Source organism: Aythya ferina (genome assembly GCF_964211825.1).
Source record: "Aythya ferina genome assembly, chromosome: 18".
Lineage (NCBI taxonomy): Eukaryota > Metazoa > Chordata > Aves > Anseriformes > Anatidae > Aythya > Aythya ferina.
Window position 1 is genome coordinate 10,175,231 of NC_140317.1, and position 26,695 is coordinate 10,201,925.

A 26,695-nucleotide genomic window follows, 5' to 3' on the forward strand; every position below is an offset into this window, starting at 1 on the left:
AAAAACATTTTACTGGCTGGTATAGTGCCATAGTATAAGCCCAACAGATATTCTTCTAACCAGTTCTTTCAGATTTCGACTCTGGTAGAAAACCTCTGCTTTGTTAGTTCCTGTGAAGGCTATGCAGAGGCTGCTTTCCTGTTGAAACCAAATCACTAAAACTAGTTGACAAGAAGGTATTTTTGGCATGAGAAGTAGTAATATTCCTGATGGTCTGGTCATCTCCTTTCATTTTCTCTTCAAATAAAGGCTACAGAACATGCTAATTGGAGATGCAAATGGCTTATTATATGTTGTAGAAGATTCGCTACTTTATCAGTAATATCAGTGCATGTGAATGTTACGAAGAGACTCACTGTGAGTCTGGTACAGAAGAACTTGCTAATCCTGCAAGGCTGACTTTCCAGAAAACAAACCTTTAGTTTAGTGCCAGCATATGCCCCATCCCTAGAAGCGTTCAGGTTGGATGGGACCTGGGGCAATCTGACCTTTGGATGGTGTCCCTGCCCATGGCAGGGGGTTGGAATGAGATGATATTTATGGGCCCTTCCAGTCCAAACCATTCTGTGATTCTATATTTGAACAACGTAAAGATATTGTATGTATGCATTTATATATAATGTGTGTGTAAGTAATATAGTAAGCAGTAATAATTTTATCAGAAAAATGGTTGTGTTCTTTAAGGTTTCTTTACATTGCTGCAAAATTAGTTGATTTAAAAATCTCTTGCTATTAAAATGATTTCAAATATCTAATGTTTTATGTGAAAATGCTTTGTTTTCCTGAATTTCTTAGACTATTTGCAGAATCTAATTAAGTAATTACAGGCTAAAGCAGACACAGTAAATCTTTAGAAAACAGCCTTGTCTTCCTTGAGGTGGGTGAAAATATAGTTCACTGTCTTCAATAGAAATGATGCCTTGTGGAATTGCAACTCAGAATCCAGTAGGTACATCAGTGATACCTCATGAACTACTTTGATCTGAATGCACTTTGATTCTGAAATGGCCACAGGATTATATCTTGAGTAGCTAGTCAGCTGCAAACAAAGAAAGGGAAGTGGTAAGCATTTTAGTGATTTTATTATTATTACTTTTATTTTTTCAGTGGTGTGACAGCAAAGAGTTATTTTGCAGTTTCATGCACATCCAAATGGATGCACAATGAAAGTGATTTGAGGCGTTTTGTGAAAGAGTAAAATCCGTATTTCTACAGGTATCATTCACTTTGAAAAAATAAGGCTGCCAGAGTTTTAATACTGAAGGAGTTTACACAGTTTATGGAAGGTGTTATTTTTTTGTGACGTTCATGGCAGAAATCTTTGTCAAAAACAAATCTTTTGCAAAAGAATTGCTCTAATACTCATGATTATTGGTGGTGACTTTTAGATAGAAATTTTATATTTAGTTTAGCAATGCACATCACAGGCATTGCCTCGTAGCAAAAGTGACTCTAAGAAGTGCTCCAAGGATTTTCTTACTTTTTCGAGAAAAGCACCTAAACTGTATATTTATAACAACAACGTAGAAAGCTTCTGTGTAATTACTCAGTGGGAAAGGTTGTTCCACTAATCCCTTTAGTTTGGTTGCATAAAATATGACATGAGAGTGGGGTACAAATAGGCTAAATCTCTGTGGTTCTTATCTTTTATTTTAAGTAGAGGAATAAGAATTAAAGAGGTATAGTTATATTACAATTTCTCACACTCCATATTGAGTTGAATACAACAGAATCTATATTCACTTTTTGCTAAAGAAATTACACGGAAGAGAAAGAAAAGATTTTGCTGACACACAACATTTACCCAGGGTAGATTTTAAAATGATCTATAGTGTCTTGTCTGTGAAATCTGGACACCAATTTATTAAAAATATTTGTTTTCCCTCTGCTGATATTAAAATATCTGATTACTTCATAATTTCAATTTCCCGTTTAACTAAAGAATTCAAATGTTGAAGCTCAGAGACCTATGGCAATTTAGGAAAATGGAAATAGGCACAGCCTTGAAGTGATCTCAAAATGAGGCTAGGACATATATGTTAAAGGCTGTCACCCTGTCTCTTTGACCATTTTTACTCTTTCTATTTCAGTGATCATCTCTGGAGCACTTAGCTGATCTGCACTTGAGTAATGTTCCCAACAGTAGTATTGCAGGTGGAGGACCTTTTCCTAAAAACCTAACAAATGGCTTTTTTTTTTTAAATTTTTTTTCTTAATGTGAGTTGTGTGAATACAGCATTTGTTTAGATGCCTCAGTGTTAATATCTTCAGTTCCCCCATTCTGGAGTCCATAATACCTCTATGACTCTGTGGGTTGTATTAAGTCTGTCTGTCTCAAAATGGGACTTTTTAGAATAAATTATAAACATATATAAGAGATTAAGTCCTCACATCTGTCACCTGCATGAAAATGCAGACCTTCCTGCTGCTGGTTTCTCAGGATAACGTTGTGATGATTCTCACGTACTGGAAATAATTATAGGATCTAATTTAGTGCTTCTTGGTTTGCGTCTCTCATACGTAAATTAATATTTTCATTATGCTACTGAAATATAGCTTTCCTGAGTTCTTACTCATCTATTCTGAAGTATAATTGAAGGAAACAAGTTTTATAAAGTGACGTTAGGAGAAATGAAACGTTACCTCTAGAGGTGCAGATGTTGCAATTGAAAATTGAATTGTCAAGGAATACGTCCACACTATTCACAGTTAAACGCTTCATAGCATTCTTTTTCATAATCTTTCTCATTTTTTAAAAAAACCTGCTTAAGGAGCCAAGTCTCAGCACTTTGCAAGTGGTGATGATACAGAGCAAATGTTTAGCAGCTGGCTTATTGAAAGTCACTCAATAAAATTGTTTGTTTACATAAGAAACTAGCAACACCTCTTTTCTCCAGTGCTTCTCTACTCCTTTTCATCTGAACTTGTTTAAAACTCTCCTGGGGAAGAAAGAGAGGATAAACTCTCTAGAAACCAACAGAGCAGCTCTTACCTATCAGCAGATTTTTATTTTTAGAATAGGATGTTTAAGCATGCATGTACAGCTTTCAAGGTATTTTGCGATTTTGTTTTAGATGGCTGACCAAAATGTTTCAAAGACTTTTCACCTGAAAGCATGGTATGAAGATGGTTTGTGGCAGTAAAAATTCAATACATTACAGAAATAAAAGCAATTTACCTTTCTTTCCCATTTAGAGTTGTGCACATCTACACAGAAAAACTAATGTTGAATCCCTCTCCTACTTTTTCCTGCAGCTATGGCTGTGCAATGACTCATTTTTCATCGTGTAGCTCGCTTTCATACGTGAAGAGAAGGCCCAGATGTTGTTTGGCCTAAAAGGCTCTCTTTGCTTTGTTTGTAATACCAAAAAATATATTAAATTTTAGCACCAGTTTTTATGTAAGGGTCTTTTAGTCCCTTAGAATACTAATCTATTGCAAAATCCCCTTGGTCTTTATAGTACTTTCCTGAGTTGTTATAACAGGGACAAAGTAGAAGAAATGAGGGTATGTAAATCTGAGACAAGTAGATGGTATACATAACGCTTCTACACTAACGAAAAAGGAAATGGGTGAAGGCAAGGATAAGTGAAATCCCGAAGATAGATGGCAGAAGTAGATAGAATAAATAGCAGCGAATATAAATTCTTTTATTTTTGCAGGCTACAGTTGCATAACTTTGCATTTAATATTATGTTGGTTCACAACACTTCTAAAAGGTTAAATTTGAAATTTGAACTAGTACTTGAAATCAGCTGTGATTTATGGAGGATCTTGAGAATTTAATGATACCAAACCCTATGAGAACTTTATTTTTAAAAGGGTTCCTCTTCAAAATACTATTGTATGGAGTATATTGTATGGATTTCCTGTAGGGGAGGATGTGAAAAATGCCATTGCATACAAAAAAAGTACAACTGCATGATAATCATCAATACAGTGATAAATAAATGGAGTGATAACTTTAACCACAAGGTTTCATTGTGTTTTGGTTTTTTCTTTTTTGCTGCTCTAAGTTCAATCCAGATTCTGAGTAATTGCTTGTTGTTGTTAATATTTTTAGGATAATTGCCCAAGTGTAGCTGTTTTCCTGTAGTTAATTCCATTTTTCCTTGAAAATGAAGTATTTGTTTGTGGAGGAATTTGTGTAGGAATGGAAAAGCTATTACTATTTAAAGCAGGAAATAATTAAAGAAATATGAGAAGCCATTGTCTTTAATTCCAAATGTTGCAATAAAGAACATTAAGAGTTTATACTCGTGCTCATTGTTCATCATTCTCTTTTAGGAAAAATATTTCATGTTGTCTTGTTACAACAATTGCAATATGGTGAAAAAGGCTAACCTTGTGATTTAAAAGCAATGGTAACGTTAAGTGGCTGAACAGTTTGGTTATAATCTTACTCTTTAAGACAGGGTTGTGGTGGTTTTCTGTGTATGTGTTTTTTTTTTTTCCCCCCTCTAAGAATCAGTGGAAAAACAGCCAGCTGTTCTCCACTTGGTGCTCTGTTTGAGCATCTGAAACCTTTTAGAGCAAAAACAGTCAAAGTTTCCAGCATATTGTAAACATTCCTTTAGCTCTAGTGAACATGCTGACATAACCCTCACTCTAGGGGACACAATGTAAAGTATGAACAGAGGACAAAAAAATGTGGTAGCTTTATTTAATAGTCTCACTTAAAAGCAAAGCTAAAGTGTTCTATTAACTATTTACAACCTTTCATTTTCTTTCACCAGTTTCTCTGGAGACCTACTGGCAATAATGAAATATGTATTTAAAGACAACTAGTTGTACAAAAAGAAAAGTGACTGATTTTTAATTTTTGTCTATATCCAGTATATACTGTTATGGCCCTTCAGATGATTATAGAGATATTGTATGACATCTTTTTGATGATATTAACAATGAAAATGCTTCAATATAGATGTGTGAAATGAAAATTATTGTCTTTTTAAGTGAACAGCTTCAGTGTGTAGTGCTATAACACTTCGGTTAACTGATATAAACTGCTGTTGGAATAATTAATGTAGTTAAGGGCTATAGAGTTTGACCTCACTAAGCGAATATATAAATACTTAACACAAATGTCAGAATCATTCCCTTGTTCCAAAAAGCTTCCCTTTAACATTAGCCCATCTTTTAAATTCAGGGCAGAATATTTCAAGACTGCAGTGCCAAAAACTTTGATGGAATGAAGAGCCTTCTGTTGGCCAAAGAAAATCTTATTTTCTAGATCATTAATGATCTAGATCATTAAATTCAATTACTGATTTTTAATGAGCATAAAATGTTTCAAGCTGTCACCTCCTTAGGGTCAGTTAAAAACTATCTACCAAAATCATACAAAATATCTTTCTTCCTTTTTTAGTTGTTGTTTGATAATCAATTGCTAGACTTGAATGGCACTTGGTAATCTTGAGGTTATTTTTTGCATACTTTGTGCGACTTTCCTCCAGGTTTATCAACAGCACAAGCAACCTTCACTGAGGAATGAAAGTTAATATTTCTGCAGGTGCATTTATTGAAAAAATGTGAAAAAATGTCCACCACACTAGTGGACATGAAGAATCAACTGATGAGGCGAATAGGTGCTCGTCATTCCTCGGTACTGAGTTACTACTGAGTCCTTTACAGCACGGATATTATTCTGAATCCTAAAATATAATAGTACAATTATTTTAGCCCTAAAAATAGATGCCTTAGACATACAAAATGACTGAACGAATACTGGATCCTTGCACTTTCTTGTACAGGTGCATGAGTGATGTGCTTACTTCTTGGACATTTGCTCATTCAGAACCAGTACTTGGTGGTGTAGCCGTGATTTGATTGTCTAAGGATAGAAGAGAAGCAAGATCAGTGGGGAAACTTTATTAAAAAAGGCTTTTTGACCCAGGTTGTTTTTATCAATTCAGACCTCTTTGAAATAATAAACTTGGCATGCTTTAAACTGAAGTAATTAGTTTGATATTTCACTTTGAATTCCATATTGGGAAAAATTGGAGACAGTCTTACTACTCTTATTTAATCCTCATTGTCTTTGACTTGCCAACCACTGTTGCCGCTGTCACTCATAACATCTTGGGCTGTTCTTTGCAAGTGTTAAATGATTCTTCTTGTCTGGGGCTCTTCTCAGTGATCTCTTCCATAGTTTGTCCTTTGGATGGTGTATTTATTCACCCTCCAGCTTTCTGTGGCACAGCACTTTTTTCTGATTCCTATCTTTTCCTTCTCTGCACCTCTTCTGTGGGTGATCTCATGAATCTATTTACTATATGTGCTGCTGACTTTCTGGTCCGCCTTTTAATTACAGCCTTGTCTCCTTTAATCTAGGCAGTTATCTACACCTGTCTCTCTGATTCTCCCCTCCATGTTCTCGTGGCTGAGGTTTTGCTGTCATCTCAGCATGTAAAAGCCACAACAATTAATCTGTCCTAATCCTCCTTTCTGGATAACTGAGCCTCTGTGCCTTTTGTATGTGATGTATCTAAATCTTGTAGACAATATCTTCAATGTTTAGCTAAGTTATAACAGTCTCCTTTCCAACCACATTTACAGCACTTACCCAGGCTTTTAACCCACATCTCATTCATCATTTTGCAGTTGCTGTTTTATTCTGTTTGCATAGCACCTAGCACAACAGCACCCTGTCATTATTATAATGAGAAATAGTTATAATTATTATTAGCGTGTTTAACCAATGTCTGGTTAACTTGAGAGCCATTAATTTTGAATGTAATGCATTATTCTTCTTATTTTACTGAAGTGTGATACTAGACACATGGAGTATTTACTCTAAATTCATTAACAGCTTTAAGTAGTGGTTCAGTTTGTTAATGTTATCTCATGATTTATTTAAAACATAAGTATATAGTTTAAAATAATAATTGCATTGTAAATATCACTCATTGTTACAGCTTACTTGAAGGAATGCAGACCAGCTTTTTGATGTTAACATCTCAAATTATGCAAACTGTAAACAATTTATAAGTGGATTCATGCTTTTTCTCATAAAGACAAGCTCATCTTATACTGGAAATCAGGGAGTAAAAGATAAAATTGTTCTCTACTTTATATTTTTGGTTTTATTTCTTTGAAATGATGAAACAAGTTAGAATGCTTTCTAACAACTTCGAAATATTAAAGTGCCCAGGGACAGGATAGGGATGATGTTTTGAAGGCAATAAATATTTCAGCTTCACATTTCAGTCTTTCTTCTTCATTCCTTTGATCTGGCTTTGGTTTAGTTATCATTCCGCTTGAATGACTTCACACTGTCTTTCTTCCTCTCCACACCAAAAAGAAGTGTTATGCACATATTCCATATGTTTGGGCGCTCTTGCTGTAGGAGAGCATTGTTATTCCTCATTGTTTGCTGGTAATCACTGCCTCCGTAGTAAGATGCATCCACCTTAGCTGTAGTTAACTTCTTAGGCCCTATCTATAATTTACACAGAAAACTGTTAGTTAATTATCACTGCCTGTTACAAATAGCGGAGGATGAGAAGTAAAACGGTGCATTTCAGAGGGTTGTTACTGCTACTGAAGCATTTTTCTGTAGCAGTAAACTAAACCAGCAACCCTTGCTTTATCCAAGTACACGGTACTTCAGGCCTTAGTGTGGTGTTTATGTAGTTGAAACAGCCTTTGTTCTAAAAACAAAATTAGAGGGGCTGTTGTCCAGAGTGTTCTTCTTAATGGTTATCCCACCAGCTGTGTAGTAGTGTCATGAATCTTGCATTTGGCTGTCAATCGATAAACTGCTGCATCAATGGGGAGGCTGGTAAGAGGACGCCTCCATGCAAGGCTCTCCGAGGTCAGGCAGCAGGATCCAGAGTTCAATTCTATATGATGTGTCTGGAAACGTGTCCAGATTCTGGATGGTACTCCTCTGTTTGTAAAGATACGAAGATGGATGTCCCAAATTTTTCTTTTGCATGGGAAGGTTGTGTATGTTTTGATGAAGGTTCCTTTTAGCTCTTAGTATGTTGTGTTTTATGTTGTCCAGGGAGTTGTCATCATCTTTAGGAACGTGTTTACATAGATTTTATAATCTAAATGGACTATACAAACGATAACTGACTTTGTTTGAACACAGGTTAGTGTAAAAAGAAAGCCCTCAAATTTTATTTCTTTTTTTTTTTTTTTTAATTATTAGTTTTGATCACAAATTAGATGTTTCCTATCTAATTCCCAATCATTTTAATCCAAAGTAATGGGAAACAGTGAAGTACCATTCGTTTCTATCTGAAGGCATGAACGCGGGGTCACACCAACCTGTGATAGTTTTGTGCAAGAGATGAAGACTGTTCCTCTTGTCATCTGAATCTAACCTCAGCACACTGCCATAGCAGGCATGATGCAATTTACAGAGCAATGTGCTCGCTATTTTCTGGAAAGCACTGTAGCTTCTAAACTGAATTTCACCATTTTAATAATCGGTGTTTCCTATTGTTTGCTATACATGCCACTGAGTTTTGGAAGCTTATTCAGTGGTAAAATGCATCCTTATCAATGAAGTTGCATGGTCGCCTTTTGTGCTCTGCTAAACTCAAAAAACAAAGGTCTGTTCAGACACAAGCAGGTTTTCACTGCTGCCAGAATATTAAATATGAAAATTAAATATGATAATACCATATGAAATATGGTATTATTTAAAATAAACACCAAGTTTCTCATGATCTAGCAATTTTTCCTATCACCGAGACGCCTCTAAGCTATGCCCACGGTGTTTGCGTGCAGATTTGCTAATGGGATGTGAAACTGTCTACAGAGCTTGTCCATGTGTAGCTCATGGGGATGTGCCTTCTGTACACGTGTATGCTTAACATGCAGTCTAAAATATTTTTCATTTGTTGAAGACGGTGTGAATGAGGTATATGTCCTGCTCTTGTTTGGTGTTGGTCAGCTCTCCCTGTTGTGTAGGGACTGGTGAGAACCTTTTGGCCTCAAGAGCCCCGTGAGTAATATTGCTGGCTCATACTATGTTTGCTGGCACATCTTGAATTTATTTAACCCCATGTAAATCACTGGATTGTCCTGTGTTTCATTAACCTGACTCGCAATGCTGTAGCGTCTGACTGTGTTTTAGTTGTTACCTCTTGGAAGACATTTTACGAAGCAAGGAAAATATTTATGATTAAGCATGAAGAAGTATTTAAGATGTTTGTATTTTCCATTTATCAGTACACTTCAGAGTGCTGCTTTCTGAAATTGCAATTTCGGACTTCATAGTAAACTTTCACTGAGATGGTTTGTGCTGTGTAAGATTGCTAATTCCATGGACATATCCTTTATACACTGAAACAAGAGGAATTTGCTGCTTTTTAAATTGGGGCCAAAGAGTAAATTCACCCTATTTTTATATTCAAGCCAGCTCAGCTTTAGGGGATTTAAGTGATGTAATTGTATTGTATTCGGCCCCACAACTAGTCCAACTGAAAAAAAATAATCTTCAAAGTGAATATTTTAGTGCTTCATGCTAGGCACATTGCTCAGTGTCTTGGGGAAAAAAAAGTGAAGCTTTTCTTATATTTGTGAACCACAGTCCATTGTTGTGCATGTTTTCTAAGCTTCTGTTCAAATCTTAAATGCACAAAAAGTAGACAGCTAGCTCCCACATCCTTAAAAAAAAAAAAAAAAAAAAAAGTTGTTTTATTCCTACTTATAATGAGATGTTACATCTATTCATGGGATTAAGTCCTTAAATGAAAGGATGGTGCATAAAACCTGATTCTGAAAAGTTTACCTTGTAATATTTCAAAATAAAAATATATTCCTGCGGAAGAAGATGCATAAATTTGGAGGCTCACTAACAGCACAAGGACTGACATCTTGTCCTTTTATGTTCAGATTTGTTGTTTCCATCTGCCTAGACCAAAGATGTTCTTCCAGTGCCTCTTGACACTTATCAGTGTTTGAATAAGCTTTGGTTTTTGGTTTTGTTTCCACCATGGAGTTGGAAGTATTTAGATGCATTTTGTGGGGAGGAAGAAGTGTTTTCCAGCGCCCATAAATTAATTAAGGATCTTTGGGAGAAGAGTTTTCCCCTCTCAGTGTTTCCTCTAAGGCAATGCTCTGCCGCTGCACCACGCTGCTGCCCTGCTCCCATCTTCTCTTTCAGGATGTTGAGCTGTGTCTAGGGCTCAGAAGATTGTTCATTTGCTTATTATTTGTTTCTGTGAATTGTTGGTACATCTTATTATGGGAGAAGGGAATGACGTGCTTGCTGTACTTCAGTATCAAGCAGTTGTTAACTTGGAGCTGCTGAACACAGAACTTTGTCTCTAGTACTTGCATTTCAGGGGGATAATTAAGCCAAATGCTTCTGCAGCTACAGTTGATGCATCAGTAACTCATCAAACAATTCGTATCGTGTTTAGCTTTTGAGGCATCCTTCGTGTGTATGTTCTGAGAAATGGCTGAGGATTTTTGTACTTGTGGTTATGGTATTTTGGATCCTCTGTAGTAGAAGTTTAGATCCTAAATGGCCTTTATAACAGTTGAATTTAGACCAAAAAACAGTTTTATTTTCCAGCGTTATTCTTATTTTCCCGTAAATTAATGGAGGATATGCAGAGTTCTTTCTCCCAAAGGGAGTTTAGCCAATGCAATTGTTGTGGCAGTAGAAATACAGTGTATTTGTGTAAAGCTGATGGATGCTTCTAGCAAATTTGAATAAAGTTTTTAGAAAACACACTCCTCTATGAACACACACACAAAACACCTGAACCAAAACGTGATGTATGTTTTTTTGGTCTAGTTTATGCTGGGTAAAAAAAAAAAAAAGTGATTTTCCTTTTTCTTAATGAAAATATCAGTCTCCTTATGTCTGAATTCTGTCATCTGTAAGCAAGGTACCAAATAATTTTTTTTCAAATGTGCATAATGAGAAAAAAAAAAAAAGTAAACAGTAAGATACTTATTCAGGACTTGTGGCATTTCTTTGATCTCTTTACTAATAGAATTACCCTGCTCTCCTGCACAGCAAATGGACACTTTGTGAAGATGTAGGATTATGTTCTTTGTCCCATTGTCAAAGTCTGGTATGAAAACCACGGAAGAGGATGTGAATACTGTAACTTAGGGATTGGCAGCTTCCTGACCTTTATAAAAGGCTTGCTCAGTGCTGTAACAGCTAGTTCAGTGCTGGCAAGGTGACAGACTAGATGAATTAGTTGGTCTTTTCCATCTCTTGTGTGTCAGATTCTTTGTTTTATATGGAAATAATTTCTGTCAAAATGGGAAATTTATCATGAGGTACTTCCTCTGCCTGTAAAATGAAAATGTCAGCCACAGGTCTGTTTGAATGTGTCTTCTGTTATAAACCCTTGGTAGAGCCAGCTTTGTCTATTGATAGCACCATGGTGTTCGCATGTGTTTTGACACAGTTGGGCAACTCTGCTGCCCTGTGAAAACAAACGCATAACAGAAAGTTAACAATGCTTTCCGATTGTCTTCTATGTGAAGAACCGCATCGATATTTCCTAAATATTTATGAGTTATCAGAATTTTCTTCTGTGATGCGTCAGTATGGTGATGTCTTTTTTAGGGGTGTGTATCTGTGTGCATGTATGTACATAAAATGTTATAAGTGCATTACTATTGATAAACTGTGGTGTCTTAGGATGCCAGAACAAATTTCTATGTATGTTTTGACATTGCTATGCCAAATAATATGGGCTGTTAATATGAACCATCTCTACAAAAAAATTTTAACATTTGTCATTACTTTGAAGGCTGAATAGGTATTGCAGCATTATGGATTGCTGATAGATTCAGAAGGTACCACAAGTCACACACTAACACTGTTGTTTTTTTTTTTGATATAAGCCAAGTAATGAATAATCCTGCATCTTGTCTGAGCAAAGGTGGCACTGGGATAAGTGTTTTGTGGTTTTAATAGAAGAATACAATGATGCTAAAAGCAATTCAATTAAATGTTAGTGGGACAATGCACTTCTTAGGCTGAGATTTAAAAGAAGGAGGTTGAAGACCAAGTGGTGAACCATTCACGTCAATGCAGACTTTGAAGCCAGAGGTATTGTCATAGGCTATGAACGCTATGTTTAGGCTTGTGAAATTCGACAGGAGAAAGTGAAAATAACTCTAGACTTCTATTCCCTTCTTCAAAGTATTGCTAAGGGAAGTTTGGCAGAAGCTGGGACAGGAAATTGAAATCTGAATACTATTTTAAACTGATAGGGTTAAAGGCCTTTCTTTTACACTAGCACACTTGTTCTTTTATTTGCTACTTGAACTCTGAAAATTTTCTGTGACTTTCTAGGGAGAAGGAGGAGCAGCTGACTCGGGTGACAGAGGTACAGAGGCTGCAGGCCCAGCAGGCAGATGCTGCCCTGGAGGAGTTTAAGCGGCAGGTGGAGCTGAACTCAGAAAAAGTCTATGCTGAAATGAAACAGCAGGTGAGGAGGTCACAATGCCAGCCTTTCTGAAACTCTGTCTCAGTAGGATAGCATATTCTGATCTTATAATGCCAGAAACATGCTTCACTTGATAGTGCTACATCAAAATCTTTCACAATGTAGTGTCTTTGCTAGCAAGTCAAAAAGGGATGTTAGCAGTTGTTTCATCTTTCTAACAAAGCCAGAATTGTCATTGTTATAAAGATTTCTGCAGTTATGATACTGATTAGGGATTTTCAGTAGTGAGAGTATAAAGTGTTAGTTTATACACCCCTGCAGAACAACGTGTATAATTTTTCCACTTAAATGTGTGTCTCTTCCTACTCTTTTTGGAACGACTCTGGGTTCTGTTAATGAGGTCTTGTAATCAGTTTGAGCCTACACGGGGCAGAGCCATTGTGCCTGCTGTCATCCATGGGCAGATAACAGTAAAACCCATTTTCTCTCCCTGAGATTTATTAGTAAGAATTTATGTATAAATTCCTCACCGAATAAGTAACAGTTTAACCATTATCTCCAGTATTTTAAAAACGCAGTATGATGAGTGAAGTAAGGAATAAGTGATAGGTAATCAAAAAGAAGGACAGGACAGAGTATTTTGTTAACTTGTTCATGTGATCAAAATCCCTATACGTATCTCAAGCTTGTAATTCTATCTAACCATATGCTCAGTTTTCTAACCTCACCCATCATAACCAAACCTTGCTATTGACAGTAGGATGCTGCAATCTAATATTGTATGAGATTTCTAAGGATGATGATGGTGTAGTACAGTGGTAAAATTTCTATCAAAAAAAAAAAAAGAAAAGTTTTGGTCACAAAACTTCACTCCTATTTCTTAGGAGTGTTCCAAAACCGGAAGAGTTGGCAAAAATATATAAATATATATATGTGTGTGTGTGTGTGTATGAATATATATGTATATGAAGATAAATCGATATATAAAGATATGAATAGTTTGATGTATGAAGGTATTAATATCACTTACCTTCTACCAAGCATCACTGGAGCTCTCAGAAATTTAATATTCTTTAATATTCTTTGGAATGAAAAGAGCTCTCTTACGGGGGAGAATTATTTTACTAGTACAAAAATCAAAAATAAATTTAAAACAGTGACAGATATGTGATAGAAAAAGCATGAGGTGATTAAAACTGAGATTTTTTTCCCCCTTACAAATCACTAACTTCTCGTGGGTTTCACAATTACTATGAATTTAGAAGTTTGTGAGAAGAAAACCTACTGTGCTTGAAATTTTCTTAGAAGAATAAAATATGTCATCATGTAGTTATAATTTAACAAATTTTTCCTTTGTCGTTCTTGTGAAGTTTTGATTTTGCCAAAATCCTTGATCAAAGTGCGAAAGGAAGCAAGGCATTGTATTGCTGATTATTTTTTAAGACCTGTGCAGACAGCAAATAATAGTTTGGAAATAAAAAAAAAACGAGCAAAACACATAAAAGCAGTGTTTTTTTTTTTTTTTTTGCAAACTAGATCTCTGAGGGCAACAGAACAAATCCTACAATTTTAAGGTCAGTTTCTGTCATTTACTGTGCCATGAGGCTCTCCTCCAACTCGAAGACGGCTTGACTTTATTTTTGGAGCAGAAATCAAATATTTAGTCTAATTCTAGAAAGATTGATAATGGTTTCATTAACCTGAGGGAGGGGGGTTGTAAACTTTGGAAACTTACAAAGTCAACTGTCACTTAAAAATTACTGTAAATTACTATACAATTGAGCAATACTGTTTTACAGGAACCAAGGTTCAAGGAAATATATCAGAGAAGCGGTACTGAAACTGTCTTTGTAGCTTTGTCCTTTCTCATTCTTCTGCATCCTCACATACTCTTTAGATAAATCGCCTGTTAGATTACAACAGAGTGAAGAATTCTTTTGTAGCTAGGTGGAATGTATTGCAAATCAAAATCTGTAGTAGCTATAGCAACACTGTACTCTTAACCACATCAGAAATCTTGGGCTTCCAGAACCATTTTTGTGTAAGCGTGTGTGGTAAAGTTGCTTACAGAGATAAGTAGAATGAGGTCTGGCATCTTCAGTTCTTGTAATCAATATTTGATTCATTCATTTGGCTCTGTGATTTATTTTTTTTTGCCATCTGCTCCCTATTTTGTCAAGCTCATGATTATTAAGAATCACCTGATGCCCCTTGATGGGTGAGTGATATATTTTTAACTGCAAGATCTGCATTTTTGCTAATACTAGCTAGCGAAGAGACACAATACGTGGACTATGCCATCATACTTCAGCTCTAGTGTTTCTTGGGTTTGGTGAATAATGATCAGGAGCTTTCCTTGCACTTGCAGAAAACATGATTTATTTTTTTCCCTAATGATTAAAGCACAAAAACCCTGTAGAGTTAAAGCATCTCTGCATAGAGTTTTACTATTTCATTTTTTTTAAGAACGTTTTAATTCTTAGAAAGTAGTCCTTTAATAAAATATCATGGTCTTGTATTTTTCTGTGTTTATTGAGATGAGTAAAATATGGCTATGGAGATACAACTCAAGTAAGTTTGGAGGTGGAAGAAAAAAATCATAAAATATTTAATACTTGTAATAAATAAAATAACAAATAATGTAATATTCATAATGTATTTATGCAGAAGCAGCTTTTCTTAATAGCAGATAATACCATTGAGGTTCAAGGACTACTGAAAAGATGATTTCATCTGTTTTATTTTGTTTTTATTTTATTTTATCTGGACAACAATTCCTAGTCCTACATCTTCCTCTCTTGTTGCAGTATTTTCCAATAAAATGCTTCTCCCATTCCGAGTACTGCCTTTTCTGTTCTTTATCTGGCTTAGAAGTGTTGTCCAGACCGATTGGCAAAGACATCTATTGAAGACAGAGCACTCCCTTAGGCCAAACAGGATTTTGGCTTGTGGTTCAGGAATTCATGCGTTTCTTCTTTTGGTACAGCAGATGGACGAGTGGCAGCGCTGGTCCTCCTGACAGCTTACACCCCTTTTCCCTTCTTTATTTTTAAGGGGGACAGTTCATTCGCTGCCTGTGTTGGGACCTAGATCTAAAATAGTCAATGAGCATTCACTGTAGCATAGCACTGTATACATATTCCCCTGGAAACATGCCTGATGTACAGCTAACAGTTGTGCTTTTGATACAAAAGTCTTTGTTAATTGGGTTATGAAATTGCTTCCTTGATGCTGTGTGCTGGAATCTGTGAGACTCATTATTCATAGGTGATGACTATCTTCAGGGAACTTTACTTGCAGCCAAATAATTCTCTTTTAAGTTATTTTTACTTAAATTTGAAGTGATTTAATGTAAACTTTAAATGTGTAGTTTGTGCACTGATTTGTGCATTACTTGCCTTGAATTTCCACAGGCAATGTGTTTTTAAAATAAATATTTTTGAGTCTTAAATATGTCTATAAACATATTCAGTTAATTTGAATGGGATGTTTACCGCTGTCAAGTGAAAAATTAAGCCAATATTTTGTAATCAGGGAGCGACATCATATAGGTGATGACTGTATCTGTAAGTTACTAATAGTGCTATATTCACTGAATATTCATTTTCACAGCATACAAATAATACGATTATTATTCTCAGCAAGTTCTATTCAGGTCTTTGATGGTTTGCAAACAACATGAAAAAATGTCAGAATGTTTCAAGCTATGCCTTTAAAAAAAAAATTAAATATTCTCTTTCTTTTACCATGTAGATGGAAAAGGTTGAAGCAGATCTAAGCAGATCAAAATCGCTCCGGGAAAAGCAATCCGAAGAATTCTCCTGGCAATTGGAAGAGCTCAAGCAAAGATATGAGCAACAGGTCAGTAAGCGTGAACCTCCAGGTGCAGGGGAGGAGGGACAGATGTAGGTCAGCTCCTGTGGCTAAATCCTGATCTCGCTGTGTGTTGCTGTTCTTCCTATTGACATTCTATAGATATGCAGAATTGACAGGTTGGGGGATGGAGGAGAGAGAGTCCAAATAGAAAATATTTTTGTTTCCCCTTTGCTATCCTTTGTACATCTGCCTCTTGCAAATAGTTTCCCAGGCTTACAGGTGGCAACACCTATTTTCATAATGACCAGATGAAATTATTTAATGTTATCTCTTTTTCTTTTTGCCAAGGATCAATGCTTTATTCTTTTTATCGTTTTTTACATGGGGAGTGTTCACATAAATGCTTGTTTTGGCCTACTGGTAGGGATTTTCTTTATTATAGTATAATTTCAGGGTTGTGAAATGTTCAGGAAATATTTGGGTGGAAACAAGAAACTTGGGTCCAGTAGTATTGTGAAGTGTAAAGGGGGGGAAAAAAAAAAAGAAGCAGACAAATTATTGCATGTTACAAGCTTGAGAGCTAAAACAAGTGTTCCAAGTGGTAGCTAGTCAAAGTGCTGTCTGTTTGGTAACACCTGTTAAGGGATTGAAAATTTTTATGATTACTTTAAGGCCAACCATACAGTGGTACAGCAATGATATAGTTAGTCCATAAGCTTAAAGTTATCTCTTATCTATGTTTTTGTGTGGGTGTAAGTTTACATTTCCACTAGGGAAATGTGGCTTCATTTCCTCACCAAGTTTACCTTCCGTGCTGGTGGGAGAATGAAATATTGCTGTCAGCTTATGGTGCAAGTCCTGCTGTGGTCCATCCAGCAGGGACTTTTTCAAGTAATGAAGAAATGGGATCACTTTGGAAGGTGCTGAGAGAGAGCTTCACCATTGTTTGTGAGGAACAATTTTTTCTCCGTGGCTCTCAAATTTAATTGAAGAGATTTGGTTGGTTCAGATCCAAGCATTTCCTAACCCTCACTCACAGTTGTCAACATTACTAATTGTTTTCACCTGATGAAGGGTGAGAGACATTGTCCGATGTAGCAAATACATCTGCACAGGTTCTTTGTTTTACTGGATGATAATACTCATAGTTCTTCTACTTAACGATTCAGGAATAGCCCAGCTCACAGAGCTGTTGGGAGGTGTGTGTGTATGTTCATTGGTGTTGTGTTGCAGATGAGTCCACTTGCCAAAAGAACAGTAAGACAACGGGAAATGTTGGGGTTAGGTGGGCGTCTGCCTTAAAGTGGACGTTTTTATGGAATCTCATGTTGGCATCACTTCAGTGTTTTGGTTGGATCACCTTATTCTCTACAGTTCTTATAATTTGTGGTACTCTTTTAAAGAGTTGCAAGTAAGCATTTATTCAAAGATTTTCTTCCTGTGTTTAGGAACGTGATCTGTGGTAATAACCACTGGTTTGCAGTTCATAGCATGTTACAACATTCCTGTTCCTACCTACAAATTTTTTTTTTTTTCTTTCGGTGTGCATGATAAGAGATACCATAGATACGGTCTTCTCCCAAGCACTTCTTACTGGTTTTGTACACTAAAGGAAAATGACAAAGCCTAGTAGTGTCGTGGTTTGGTTTATTTGTTTTCTTGTGTCTTCATGCCTCTTGTTCAGAGCTTCCAGGCACTGGATTAAAAGGATTGTTAAAACAAAACAAAAAAAGGCAAGAAATGAATGTGTTAGTTAAAATTTGTTTGAATCATTTTATATTGTTGTTCTGTAACAATAGTGATACTGTGATAAACATCAGTGAAAGCATTTTCCACTGAAAGGAGTTTGTTGCTACTTCAATTTGATTTAATTTAGGATAGCTACTTTTTAGTCTAAGAAAACAGTGAGACTTTATGAAATATCACAGAAACACAAGGAAAGGGTTTCAGCGCTAAACAGCTAAATAACAAGAGCCCCAGAAGAATTCTCACAGGAATCCTGCTTATGCCATATTTTTTTCTTATTATTTCTGATCATACTTCATTTAGAATGTTCATTGAAAGACTGCAAGCCTGAGAAATATGTGACCCTTCCTGCAGATTGTAATGCATTATCATTGGAAACTGCCTTCTTTTGTATTGTCATTTCTGCAGTATAAGGCTCCTTCAGTGCAGCCACAGAACAGTATGAGCTCAGTTCTTCCACTCTTAAAAATTTCCCTTCAGTAGTTCCAACTTCTATTTCTCTCCATTTATGCTTCAGGACTTCTACAAAATCTTTAAAGCAGACTTTTCCTTGCCTTGTTTTACTGCATACTTCTTCAGATGTTAATTGTAGAGGAATAGACTGATTTAGACTATTTAAATTGAGCAGTAAATTAGAATTAGTGATGTGCTTCAGCAGGGCTCTAGCAGACTTCCAGTCAGGAAATAGGCACCCAGCTACAAATGGGATACTTCAGCTACCTGAGAAAGCAGCAATTGCTTTGAGATGTTCTGCCTCAAGTATCTGAATAATCATAAAATTGGATTTATATACAGAAGGAAAATTGACCTTCAGATTTATTTTGGGCAGCTTGGCATGGTGAGTTGCAGAGGAAGCACTGTCAGCCTACTGGACAACTCAGTTGTCCGTAAATTTAATCATGTTGATAACAAAAACCAAACGAACCTATTCTCCAAACTGAAAAACTGAAAGTATGAGAACTTGAGGGCTGTGGTTTTATCCATCTGTTTTATATGAACAGTTATCAGTGCTTCACTGCAATCTTCTTGAATATTGATTTCAAAGAGATTACAGGTGAGAATATTGATACATACATACATATATATATATATATATATATATATATGTAAAAATGTATGAAACCTTCACATTTCTAATTTTCCTTGAAAAAAGAAACCATGGAAGTTAATATTTTGTTAACTTTTCAAATTATTTGGAATCTAAAAAGCAAAGAAGAAATTTGGGGATCTTGCAATATTTGGTTTCAGCTGTCACATATCGGTCTTGGTTCCAGCTTCATCTGATTCAGTGCCACTTTCTTTTGAAGTATCCACTGAGAACACTCTTAGGCAGAAACTGGTGGCTTTTTTTTTTTTCTTTAAATATACTTTAGCTCAACTTTGTTCTACTTGCAGCTGTTAGATTTGAAAGTATATTTTGAAGAAAAAAAATAACTCCAACAGCACCACAGTTCCTATCTGCTGGGAGCAGCTGCTTTCGGCACTTCAAAGCCAGTGGACACCACAGTGAAGGCCTCAGCCTTTCCTGCCTTTGAAATGGTTGCAGTATCTGTAGCCGGGCTTTATGGCACCGTCAGCACAGGAAAAAAGGTTGTTTGTTTTTTTGCAAGCCCCCCCCACCTTTTCTTTTCTTTCTTTTTTTTTTTTTTTCCCTCCACTTTCTAATTACATTCGCAGTTTAGCTCAAAATACCTGGGAAGAGTTTCTGCTGCAATTACTTGCCATTAGTCCAAATATTTTTTAAAAAAGTCTGTGCCCAAACTTGGCAGTAACAGATTTTAGGGAGGCAAATTTGCCAGAAAAATGAACGTGAATATGCTGCTTTGCTGTATCCAACGTGCTCAGCTCTCATAACAAGCCATGATAGCACAGCAGAGAATTTGCAGTGGAACAAGGTTTCAGACAAGGACACTTCCCAGCAGGGTGAAGCACATACTCATCTTTGTTTCAGGCAGACTTTCATATATTGTCATCAATGGAAGCTTTTCAGTGGATTTTGGAGATCTTAATGTTCAAATGGCATTAGCTTGTCCTTTAAGAAAACATACGTACCCCTATGATCACTGTTACACTCATTTGTTGGTATAAATATTTGTTGAAGTGTTATGATTGAGGGGTTGTGAAAAAGTTGAGGTGCAAGGCTAGTGAGAGAGCTGAAGTCTGAGATTTCTTTTTCATAGCAGGGAGAATGCACTATGAAAAAGCTGATGAATTGTTGTCATAGCAGGGTGGTGTTCCTTGCCGAGTTATGGACGTAGTTTGAGAGTGAATGCCAACCTGAATTTATAAATAAGCTTTTTGTTTTGGTTAGTCTCTTCTTTAACTGTGTTTATTCCATTTTAAATAATAATTATTCATGCTTCCATGGCAAAGTGGAAAGCTAGGAAAAGTATTACGTGATAGCTGAAGAATCTCCCTGTATCTCAGGAAATCCTTTCTTGCAACATTTATTGTTGAGTGCTGACTTCTGTAAAACCTGTGAAGGAATAATTAGGGTTGTCTTCTTGTTAGCAAAGTAAGAAAGTAACAGGACACCTTCAGAAATGTTTTACTGGGTATTTAACAAAATTGCTTTGAAATCATGGTAAAGATGAGAGAACTAGTCTAAGCTTTTAAGTCTGGAGCAAAACAAAGGTGTGGTGCCTTCCAAAATGTGCCTTTTATATTAAAGAAAGGGAAGTAAAGAAGTGCAGAATCAGCTGGTTAAAGTGAAAAAAGCATGACTGTAATCTTACCTGCCAGCAGCAAGGACAGATATTCGAGGTAGTGCAGGGAAATTTTTTCTCATTTAAGCAGTGCTTTGGAGCAGAGGAAGATAGGAGGAGAGGAGGAAGAACATTATTCATCTTTTTGTATGACTCTTTTTTTTATAACTGTTTAGTGAGGTTAATTTTTTTTATTTATTTATTTTTTTTTTTAAAAGAGTGCAGTTATCTTGGAGGTAAAATACAAAGTTTGTAATTGCAAGCCTTATTTTGTACATAAGTGCATACATTTAAAATCAAACATCTTCCACAGTGCTAGCAGTGCTATTTCATATGAAGGTTACAAGCAGAATCTCATGCTCAGTTTCTTGAAATAAAAATATTCTGAAGTTTAATTTAAATTAATGGTTTTGTACCTCCCATACTAATTTTTAGCTGTTTAATTTTGTGGCAGAAGATTTTAGCCAGTGTTTGGGTGATCAAGGCAGTGATGACATTGATTTTGCGTTTGCTAAAATTGTAGCAAGATTTTCTTGAAACGTTGGAGATAGGGAATTTTTCACCTGAGTGTGTTGCTTTTTCTTTTTCCTCCTGAAGATCTACTCAAGTGTATTTAGGTAATAAACATTGATTAATTCAGATTTTCTGGAGTTCAGCAGCTAAATGCTCTGAAGAGTCTTACTGAGAATTTCCATATCCTCCCTGGGAAACGGAGCCAGAACAGTGTGTATGAAAGAGGCTGTGACCTTGTGAGAGAAGACGAAAACACAGCTTAGATGGGGAATAGAATAAAAAGTGGGGATTAAGTATGGGGGAAAACAAGAAATTGCTGTGAATGGGGATAAGATTTGGAAAGCAAGTCCCTCAGGAAAATAAGTACTGGCTGTGAATCTGAGAGTAGTTGTAAAAAGCCTGTGCAATGGAATCTGGAGCTATTCAGGCTGAGAGCTGAGGCTTAGACCTGTGGATCAGGAGCACTGGATAGGTGAGTCCTGCAGAAGAGGTCTGTTGGGGTGGTGTGGGCTGAAGGGTCAGTGGAGCGTGAGTTGGCTCTTCAGGAGCCAAGGTTCCTTACTGCCTTCTGCTTTCACCGTGGCCACTCTGCCTTTCTGAGGCAGGGAGGGCAAGATGCTTCATCTATGTTGGGTGTTAAATTTACACTTCTGGCTTGTTTATTAGGCAGGTTACATTCAGCTGTATCTCCCAGCCGGTGCTCTTGTCTTTGGAACTGCTACCAACATCATCAGTCCTACCACAAGCCATATTACCCAAGTGGTGTCATGTGTGTACACCTAAAATTCTGATTCCAGTTTCATGCTCATGTCTTCAGAGGCATGCTTTGGAGTCGGAAGCATGGCATGTTAACAGAGATAACAAGCTGAAGGTTCTGCTTTCTTTGTCCCTGTACCTGTGACTTCAGCTAGGAGTTCCTGTCACTGCAGTTATGTCCTAGCTTTTTTTCTGGCCTTGTACTTCCTCTTTGTTTCTTCTAGCTTCCTTTTGACTGATCCGCTATCCACTCAAGTGAAGAAAGTATTTGCAAAGACATGCTTTTGAAATATGTTATTACTCAGACTAATGTTGCAGCCATTTCTTAGCTGTACTTTAAACAGTTCAGTTATGGATCGTGAATGTCTGAATATTTTTAGTACGCTGGCTTAGCTATAAGGACACCATCTTTGTAGAAAGCTTTGTTCCTCTCCTCTTTGTCTATAGTCAAAGATAATTGAAATACGGTCTGTTCTTGCATGGAGGCCAAATGAGCACGTTAGCAGAGGCTCTAAATTTTTCATGTCATCAGCAACAAGCTGCATAAATTTCATTTAATAAATTAATCCAGGATGCATGAATGTTTCCTTTGAACCATCTTAACACACAGATGAATGCCATTTGCTCAGAATATCTGAGGAATAGTTTCTTCAATCATCAGCATCAACTTTCCACTTCATGATATAGCTAAGACTCACAAATGGGAAAAGGATATGAATTTAACCTCCAAGTAAAGAGAGGGTGAAAATCTTCTAGCTGTACCACTGCTGTTTACAGAGTTGTTAATCAGACGTATGGGTATTTACACTGTCTCCTTCAGGCGTTTAACTTGTGTGTGATTCATACTTAAAAGCCTGAGCTCCCTGTATAGTCAACAGAGCCAGCTCTGGGGGGCGGAGGGAGAGGAGACACGAGTGCAGGATCATAAATTGATGCCTGCAGTAAATAGTAAGTCATCCTGCAAAGTCGGTTCTTAGTTTTCAAAGAAGGTCCTTGGATAAGCTTGGAATCTCTAAACAAAGGCAATGTACAGTAAATTCTGTACTAGAATCTGCTACAAGCACGCATTTGCAATGACTAAAGGCATATTATTTTGAAAGAAATATTTTGAGTGCCGAATTGGCTTTCTTGGGACAGGTAGACTGGGTAGACTCCTGACATTTGTTCCACTGCTAAATGTGATTTAATCATAGGGATGCAACTTCAGTGCCACTATGCTGGTGATTTAAAATCAAATTTAGTCATGGCAGGATGACTGGGAAGATAAGAGCATCAATGTGATGTTTCTGCTGACCATACTTTAAAGATCTTCCAGAGGTAATATTTTTATAAATCAAAATTTGCTGGCCAGATATGCCATTTTATATACACCTAGTGAGACTACTCGGGCATTTTGTTATGGAAAGGATAAGTAAAACTGTAATTTTGCTAAAGACCAGCTTGCATCTTTTGAAGAATTTTATGCAATTCTTAGTCTGCAGTTGAAATACAGTTATTAGTGGTTGATTATAAGGTAAAGAATAACAGGAAACACATGAATGTCAGTTAAATTATTGCAGTTTGCAATAAAATGAAGTAAAATGCATTTGCATGTACGTACATTGCCCCAAATGTGTTTGTTGCCCCAAGTGGTAATGTAGGGGTCTGCACTGGTGTATTTTTCAGTACCCCATTTGCCCTCTGTTGATTACAGTTCTTTTGTCTTGGGAGTGCTTTGTGTTCAAAATTATAATGAAATCTCAAAAAATTTGAAGTTGTAAAATCCATTTATCTGCTACGATATAGTTCTAGTATGCTCCCTTGCTTTGCAATGAAGATTCCTCTTTTCCACCCAAAGTTATGCTAAGCCAGAGCCCAGCATGATTAATACTCGATCCTCAAGTCTGCTATATCAGATTACTTTAGAAGCAGTGTATTTGCAGGGATGGGTAATCCTCATATCCTCATGAAACACGCACATTTATTTATAGGCTTAGGAGACGGAAAACGCTAGATTTTAGCAGAGTTGTTATTTGGGGATAGATCACGTGTTGTACAGAGTGCTGGTCAGAGTTTAGAGTGGGTTTTGGGCAGAGTAATTATAATGAAGACACCTGATTTACCAGTGAAGGAATGGGAAATAAAATCTCCAATAAAACATTTGAAAATACTCTTAAAATGTTTATAAGTAAAAATTGTTGCAAAATAGACGTGCTATGGGTGTGCTGTACCCAGTGAGCTTTAGTTCAGTACTTCGGCATGACATAAGTAATTTACTGGTGGCTTCTCTGGCCCTAAGAAGTTCAGTCATGCCAAAACAGTGCTAATAAAATCATCCTGCCATGCAAACCCATATTTTATATAGGTGTTACTTATAATATTTCTAGATTGTGGACATAAATTTACATGAATTTTCATACTTTGGTGTCAAATATTTATGGTAGTGGCTATATTTTTCAAAGAGGTAGTGAGCTAACTAATTTCCTTTCCCTCCTTTGGGGACTATAAAAAGATTTTCAAAAGCATACTTGTTCATGAGAACAAGTTGAAATTGTTCTAAAATTGAAAAGCCTAAACTTGCTGTGTGATGTAAAAACAAAAACTCTATAGTAGAAACTGTTGTCTATATTAGGGACTTTAAAAAAGGTATTTGTCAATGTTGATTGTGTTACAAGTATTTGGTTTCTGAAGATATCTTACACAATCAGCAGGCTATTTACTGTCAAGCTTTGTTCTCCAGATGTACAAGGTGAACTGGCACTAACAGCAGCAGGGTTTCGCTTTAGGTCTTTATTTGATGGGTTCTTGTTTTAACAGGTTCTTCTAGATTACCTCCACACGTAGGTGCAGCTACCACTGCCTGGGTTAGAAGCCCATCTTTGGGCAGCTGAGGTTTTCAGTGTCCTGTGCAGGATGGTCATGATCTGCACCACTTGAACTGTTCAGCAATTTGTGTGTGTGTTTATGCTAGTGAATAGCAGAAGATGATCACATTTCTCAGATAAGTTTGTTTTAGCATTTTATTAATACTTTTGTCACCTTTTGTCTTTCTCTGCAAGGTAAAGGCATACTGAAAAACTTCAGTTAAAAGCAGAGATTTTAAAATGGTGTGCAGAAAGATCTCAACATGGTAACAGTTTTTAAAGGAGTCTTTTTAAGGAGTTTTTTACTCCTTTTTTTAAGGAGGTTTGTTTTATCATTCACAGAGGTGTGCTGTACCCCAGAGAGAATCCATACTGATTTATGAAGACTTAGCATAGTTTTCATGCAGCTTTCTGTGATGAAGTCAGGTTGTTGATGCAAAACAGTGTGGTATTTTTCCTTTTGTTGGCATACTTTATTTTTTTCTTTTCCTTTAAACAGCAGCAACAACACAACTCAATACAATAATGAGAGAGAGAAGGGTGAAAGAGAAACTGTAGAGCTTGGCAGCAGTTCTTAAGGAGAACAGAAGGTTCAGTGAGTGTTCACCAGCATAGTCAATGCCTACTCAGTCATTTCACATTATTTGTACAGGAAAGCTCATTTTGTTGCTTATGAATGCGTAGTGATTGTTAGTATTTGCTTGGGAAGATGGGTTTTGTAGGCATTTGAACTTGAGGGAAGAAAATGCTGTCATCCCCATCCTTTCTCTCTAGCTGTTCTCTGCCAGAGGTCTCTAAAAAGCCAAGCAAAAACATCATGGGGAATGGTATACACTAAATGGTGACAGTTTTTCATCACTGAATTTGACGCTTACAAAACACCTCACTTCACACTGCCATCGTTTCCGCTCCCATGGCAGGCCGTGAGGACTCCCCTCCTGCACACGGAAGCACTGTTCCCATTTAGCTCTTCCCCCTTTTAAATTTGAAAACTTTGCACCTGCAATATAATGTTGTACTTGAAGAGATTTTTAAAGATAACTAATTAGCTTAGTTGGGTAAACCTATGACGCACACATCCTGTAGCTGGTGGGAGAAGCAGGATCTGTCCCTTGCCTCCTTCCGGAACATTCTCAGCCTGCTGCCATTTTTTTCTTCAGCCAAAAACAAGAAAATTGAAATAACTGAAGTTCCTCACAACAAACTTGCTAACCCCACCCCAGACCTCACATGGCCCAACCATCAGAAAATGCAGTAATTAAGAAGTCAAAAAAAAGTTTGAATAGAAAGACCTTTCTTGTTAGCGCAATCTCTTTTTAATCAGATCTGATGTATGACAGACTTTTTTTCCAGAAATCAGACAAAGGTTTTATAATTATTTTAGGGAGCAAGACTACTTCCATTTAGACACGCCAAGGACACTGAAGCATCTGAAAAGAAACCACTTTTGTACACAAACCTTGGGCAAAAACCTGAGGTAAAGAGCTCTGCGTAACGATCCTAGGCCTGGCGCGGATAACGTGTCCCTCCTGGGGGTAACTTCAGATGTGTGTTAATGAGCCCCTTGGTGTTATTAAATAATGTAGATGTGCTAAACCGTAGAATATTGTGGCTGTTCTCCTAATGTTGTTTTTGGAAGGACACACCCGGCCGCATAGCGCGGATCACATATTTTACTTTCAAATTTGGGATATTCCCATCTGTAGTTGGAGAGAATAGGTTGCTTTTCACTATGCTTCAAATTTTAAGCCGAAAGCCATGAAAACAGCTAATTTTCGGGCCGAGGCCCGCTCCCGGAATTGCCTGCTGCAGCTTTAAGATCAGGTGCCGGGCGCTGTGGCGCACAAACCGCCCAACGTTGAGCCGGCTCCTCCCGACGGCTTTTTTTTGAAGCCGGATTCTCACGCTGCAAATACCCCACCATATTCTCGATAAG

At 36.8% G+C, this 26,695-nt stretch overlaps 1 protein-coding gene across 2 annotated transcripts in view; it reads left to right on the forward strand.

Annotated features, from left to right (window-relative positions):
• CEP112 (centrosomal protein 112) overlaps nucleotides 1-26,695 on the forward strand; it is a 161,707-nt gene that overhangs the window by 43,761 nt on the left and 91,251 nt on the right. For both annotated transcript variants that reach the window (XM_084492549.1, XM_084492550.1), the window contains exons 18-19: nucleotides 12,287-12,422; nucleotides 16,134-16,241. In XM_084492549.1, coding sequence (XP_084348675.1) covers nucleotides 12,287-12,422; nucleotides 16,134-16,241 — 244 coding nt within the window. The remainder of the gene's footprint in view (nucleotides 1-12,286; nucleotides 12,423-16,133; nucleotides 16,242-26,695) is intronic.